The sequence below is a fragment of the Cajanus cajan genome, chromosome 1 (assembly GCF_000230855.2).
Source record: "Cajanus cajan strain Asha chromosome 1, NIPB_CcT2T_4, whole genome shotgun sequence".
In the NCBI taxonomy this organism is placed as follows: domain Eukaryota; kingdom Viridiplantae; phylum Streptophyta; class Magnoliopsida; order Fabales; family Fabaceae; genus Cajanus; species Cajanus cajan.
The window spans coordinates 32422410-32429076 of NC_138517.1; the positions used below are offsets into that span (position 1 = coordinate 32422410).

The 6667-nt window shown below is 29.1% G+C and overlaps 1 protein-coding gene across 1 annotated transcript; it reads right to left on the bottom strand.

Moving 5' to 3' along the window:
* Positions 1-2146: 2146 nt before the first annotated feature.
* Positions 2147-6115, bottom strand: LOC109804447 (protein CHLOROPLAST IMPORT APPARATUS 2). The gene is made up of 2 exons (XM_020366273.3): positions 4645-6115; positions 2147-2753 (listed from the first exon to the last, which is right to left on the bottom strand). Exons 1-2 carry the CDS (start codon positions 5623-5625, stop codon positions 2733-2735), a joined length of 1002 nt encoding a protein of 333 aa, XP_020221862.1. The 5' UTR covers positions 5626-6115; the 3' UTR covers positions 2147-2732.
* Positions 6116-6667: the final 552 nt, after the last annotated feature.

The window sequence follows — 6667 nt, forward strand, 5'->3', positions numbered from 1 at the left end:
TCATGTTGTTGATCCAAATTTATAGGCGATGATGGTATATTTTAGCATAAACCAAATTGGAGTTTTACCCTATCCATTTGTTGCCATTCAACCACTGCAAAATAAATTAAAATAGTAAAAGTGTTTCACATTGTTGAATTTTTAAATGCATTTTTTGGCAATATGCACTCATAACCTTTATAAGGCATCCAAAGGAACTGTAAAATTAAGAATGAATATTAATGTCTTAATATGTGACAATTAACAATTTAAAGGAAATATGTATACCTATGTATTTTGCATGTAATCAATTCTTGACCTATGCCCAACTAAGTCACCTTTTGGTGTCCCGGAATGCCTTAACCTGCCACCACTCCATCTAGTATAATATATATATATGACGTGAGTAAATAAGCAATAGTAACAACTATAAGGACAAAAATATGTTTAAATTTTATATACCTAATTGCACGAGGATATTATCCTTATGAATGATTGACTTGTGGTATCATGAAAGGTATGCAATGTCATGCCCAAGACTATAACAATAATGCACACCTACTCATAACTTGTGCACCTGCAAGACTTCCTAGATACATCTCTCTATATAATGTTGTCAAACATGTTGAAACCTAACTATAATATTGTCAAAATTTATTAATAGGTTTAAATACATAAGGTTAACTCTATTGGATGATTGGTCGACAATATAACACCTCCAAATAGGTACATTATGTAGGCTTTACAATATGCTTGTAATTGTAATTGGGTTGATTCATTTGGGAGTTTTTCTTTTATAATTTCTCTCAACCACACTAGTTTGATTGCAAACCATTTTCACACTCCCAGCGGAGGAATCACACCTAAAAGTCTTTCACGCAACTCCTCCTAATCTAGATAATTAGGTTCAGTAACTACTCTTCCATCTACCCTAAGTCCTGGTTGGAGTGTCACATCCCCTAATGTCACAGTGCACTCATCGCATGGTTGGTGGAATGTGTGTGTCTTAGGTCTCTATCTCTCTATGAGAACTGTGATCAATGAATGATCTATCTTATATTGTCTTATGACTAAAATTTGTCTGAACTGTTGGACATTCAAGAAAAAATGTCCACAATTGCAACAATTGTGATTTATGTTTTTCTTAATGTATTTTGTGTTTTAATAATAAAAAATAAAAAAATTCATGCAATTTTTTTTGTAATTTATATTATTTAAATCTAATTTATCCTTTAAATTTAATTTATAATTTAAACATTCTTTAATAACATATATATTATGCTTTATTCATTCATTTATATATATATATATATATATATATATATATATATGCATGCATATATATATATATATATATTAAAATATATTTTTATAAATTAAAATTTAAAGTAAAAATAATTATGAAGACTTTTTAGAACCAATTCAAGACATGAAAGTGACTCTATTAAATTCACAACTATGAAAATTATGAGTATTAATCATTGTTCAAACAAAAATAAATATCAAACATATTATACAAAAATTAACCTTTATAACAAGTTTAAAGAACTTAAGTAAAAAAAAGATTGTACACTTTTTTATAATGATTTTTACTTTAAATTAATTTAATAAAAATATTTAAATTTATGTACTTACTATTTTATAAAATATTTTATTTTAGTTTATTTTGTATTTTATTATTTTAAAAAATATATTAAAAATATATTTTATAAGTTAAAATTTAAAGTTAAAAAAAAAAGTGTGATATTTTGATCAATAAAATGTGTAGTGTGACATTCTGGTGCTTAAAAACAAATAAAAGGGTGACATTTTGACAAAAAAAAATTTGTATATGACAATGCACAAACGTGTGACAACTTTGAAGGAATCGTAAAAGTATTGACCGCTACTACTTGTAATTTACCGGTTTAACAGTTCATTAATACATAATACATATTTAATTAATTTGTGATGCAAATAATATAAATTTATCTTAATATTATAATAAATATTATATAACACAAATAATTTATGCAATTCAATTAGTAATTTACTAATTTGACAACTGATGTGCTAATATAGTATTATGATATTTTCGATTAAGATAACATCGCTTAATTTTTTATTTTTTTTAAAAAGAAGTGGAATAAATAATGTTGCAGTTATCGGTGATAAAGTATTTTTAAAATTAAAAAAAAATGAGATGGTTGGTATTATTAATAAAAAAACAAGATACAAATAGTAATCACCAACTAAGTGACTAGCTAAAACAACAACTTATTATGATTTAGAAGAATCTTAACCTAACTTTATATTTGCAGGCATCACACAAGTCCAAAATTTGTTCTAAAAAAAAATTCTAAACATGACAGTCTACCAAAGTATTTAAATAATAATCCTCAAATGTTGGACCAAGTGACCAACCACTATACGAAACCAAATCAAAAAACATATCATGAACGAAAAAAAAAAACTCCTTTTTCTAACAAATATTTTTTTTCTTCCCAAAATGTGTCTACATAAACTTCTAAAAAAATTCTTTATATAAATTTATCCACTAACTAATTTATAATTTTTAAAAAAATTATATAAAAAGCTTTACAAATTAACACATATAAAAGTTAATTTTAATTTATAAAAAAATGTGAACAATTCAACTCAATAATGCCTTCATTCGTTTTCTTTAACACCTCATGCCTTCATTGGTTGAAGTTTTTAAACTGAAGTCTGATTAGGGCACAGGCGTTGCGCTGTCCTTTTCTTTCTGTCATCTCTCAATTCCCTGTCCACGTGTCCTGCAACCACACCAACTCACCCTTCATAAACATACTTCAATTATTTTGTTTTAACCTTATGAATTACAATAACAAAATAATTATAAAAACGATTACGTGCTTTTGCATCGAAATAACATTGAGCAACGACACAAACACATGTCTGATGTTAAAAAAATAAATAAAAATCCTAACAAATAAATATTGTAATAAAATTACGTAAATATCGCATCAAAGACATTGTTGGGGTGCTACCTAGAGAGATAAATGCTGTGGGAAGTGGGAACCAATTATTTATCACTTTAGTTAGGTGGAGGAAACCTTCCGTTTTTGTGTTAGAGGTAGTTTTCAATTAAATTTATTATTATTAATTAAATTAAGTATTTTTCTTATTTTTAAATAAATTAGGATAATTGAATTTTATATATAGCAACAGATATTATCTCTTTCTATATAATATATCACCCGGATCATCTCTTATATTAATATTTTTTTTCTCATTCTTTCTGTTTACTAGCGTTTAAATAACTATAAACCACTAGAATTAGCTTAGTAATTAAATAAAAAGAGGTTGAAGTAGTTAAAAGTATGAGGACTTAGATTCAATCTTTATTGTGACAATCTTTATAATATTTCTTATCTTAAAAAAAAAAAGGTGATCATAGATGATTTTCTTTTCTATATACTGATGGTTATGAAAGTACATGCAACTAATTTCCCCATTTTTTATAATGAAAACATAGTTTTAAAAAAAAATCATGCAATTTTTTTTTAAATTTAAATAATGGTAGGACAAAATGTACTTGGAATTTGGAATATTTAGAGCTTGAAACCCAATTAATAACACCTGCAAACGGCGAAGAATATCCTACAAGTTTGTACCGGAAAAAAATTATACTGTTTAGGTTAAATGATTAAGAAAGTAGATTTTTAAACTATTTCATAACTTTCAAACAAGTTTCCAAATTTTAAAAAATAATATTTTAAGTAGGTCATTCATCATGTGATATTTTTTTTAATTGATTCGTTAGCTTTTGAATTGACCTCAAATTATTAATCTTAAATATGTTTTCTACCTATAAAATGGCCGACTTTTAACTTTGATATATGTAATTTTTTTTCTTCTAAAATTTATAAATATTATTTAATTCAAAATATTTTTATTTTTATAAAATAAATAAATTTTAGTTTTAGTTCCTATAAAATATATTTTTTAATTTTTTTTCTAAAATCTAAAATCACTATTTTAAATTCTCTCTAATGATAATTTAAAAATATATAAATAATATTTATTTTAAAAATTTATAAATTATTTTAAAAATATTATACACTAACATAATATTATTAATAGTTATAGGTAATATTTAGTAAGATCACTTAATATTTTAATAAGTAAATAATTAAAATTAATACATAATAATAAAATTAAAATTTAGAGAAATGAAAAATAATTTTTTAATAAAAAACTAAAATTAAATTTTTTTTACTTATTCATTCTATATATTTAAACTATCTTTTAATAATTTTAAATAACCAAGAAATAACTTTAGAAATGTAATTTTTTAATTTAGATATATATCTTTTTCCGTTTTATAATTTAGATATATGTCTAATTTTATTTTTTTAAAAAATACTAATAACACTCATTTTAACATATTTTTTTAAAAATACATTAAAAATTGCAATAAATATATTAAATAATTTATAATTTTAAATCAATTTCAATCGATAAAACAATAAGTTTATAAAGTATATTTTCCTCACATTTATTTTTTCAAATAGTTAAAAAAAATTTAAAAACCTAATTTCCAATAATTTACCCTAATTTTTTTTTATGGAAAGAGTTTACAGTTTACACTATATTTATTTACTCTCATTTCACAGTGAAAAACGAAAGCTTGGAAGTTCAAACCTTTTTCCTTTTAGATTTCACACTGCCGGCGACGCCATTTCCCGGCGAGCCACCGGCGAACGGCGACCCCCGGTCCGACCAAGCATTCCGAACGTCGTCGTAATTCAACTTCAGCAACAAACCCTCACCCACTCCCATCTCCGCCAATTCCTTCTTCACCTTCTTCTTCTTCTTCTTCTTCTTATTATTATTATTCTTTTTCTCCGTCGCCGGAACCAAACCCTCCGTCGCATCCTTCTTCATCCCCGGCGAGATCTCAACCATATCAACCACCAGAAAATTCCACCAGCTCGCATCCTCAACTCGCCGCAGAGCCCTCACACCAAACCACGGACTCCGCCGTTCGCCGCCGCAACAAAATTCGCCGCAACCACCACCACCACCGCCGCCGCCTCCGTCTTCCACTCTCCCTCCCATGATGCTATCGATTCCTTCATCAATTTCCTCGTCCAAAATCGATTCGCAGTCGAAGTCCTCGCTCTCGAACTCGTCGCAGTTCGCTATTCCCGCGCTGAACTCGCATGGCTTCTCTCGCACACCGAAGAAGGCCTTGTTTGGCCCCGTTCTCAAACCGCGTTTTCCTTCGCGTAGAAAAGAGAAAGCGTCGCTACCGTTACCGTTACCCTTACCGTTACCGTTATCGTTATGGTGATACTCTCTGAACAGTAATAACGGTTCTGAAGAGTCGTTGGTGTGTTCCGTTAACGGTTTGGTGAAGCGTTGGGGTTTTATTAGGTTTTTAGCGGAGAAGAGATTGGGGTGCGCTGTGGAGAGGAGTGTCGCGGCTTCGTTGTAGGTTTGGTTGAGTCGCTTTCGGAGGGTTCGAGGTTTGGTGGTGAAGATTGATTGGGATTGGGGAGAGTTGGTGGTTTCTGAGGTAGTTGAAGAGGTAGGTGAAGTTAGGGTGGATGTGGATGAACAAGATTTAATGAAGTGCAAATTGAATCCATAGCCATAGGTTCTTCCACAACTTGGTGTCATTGCTATAAACAAGATCCTTAGTTCAATGAAGTGTTTGTTTATATATCAAGTATGAGAGAAGTGATTTTTAGGAACTAACTTTGTTTGAAAGTTTGAAATGAATAAATATCTTGAGAGTTTGTGTCTATGTGTAACACACCTAATTGGGGGATTGTCCAGGAAGATAAGGCCTTTTTTAGAAGGTGCAAAACCCTAAACCCTAAGTAGAAAGGTAAAAAAGTAAAGAAAAAGTAAGTTTTTGGGGTTACCATAGATTTTAAAGGTCCCAATTGCAGGCAAAAGCCAAAAAGGTGGGATGGAGAGTTGGAGAATATAGGAATAGGATAGGACAAGGAGAGAGATGGGAAGGGGATATGAAGAGAGAATGAATGTTTGTTTAGAAATTAGCAATTGAAAGAGAGAAGGTCACGAGGGAGAGGAAAAGGGAAAGAGCCAAACCTGAACATATAGGCAAAGTGGCAGAGCGTAAGTTGGCTATGCCTATGGATTATGGACAGTCAGTGATATAGCTGTGACTCACAAGATGAGAACGGAGAAAAAAACAATGCTTGGTTTCATGGGACCACCCTGCATTAGTTTTCCTTTTGTTTTCTACTAGATTTTCAATTATTTCAACCTGTTTTACCGTAGCCGTTTCAATTTCATTATTTAAACATGAAAATAAGGTCACAATTGGTTCATGGTGCACCACTTTCCCTAGTGCAAAACATAGATATGATGTTGAGATATGGGACCTGCCATATAATGAGCAGCGGTGAAAATTTTATAAATAATTTCATTGGTTGTATTAGAATTGATTTTAAAAATATATAAGAATAACCAATTTCGTATATGAAACTTATTGAATAGGTTATATCTAATGGACTTTGTATGTTGTATATGAAATCCTTAATTGTTTAAGTGTATGTTTGCACTCAAGTTTTGATGTGATTTTTTACATTTAAATTTGAAGCGATATATATATCAACTTTCACATAAATCAAACATTTAGACGTAGAAAGAGAAGAAGAAATTACATTAAAAAATAGATACCAAATAAACA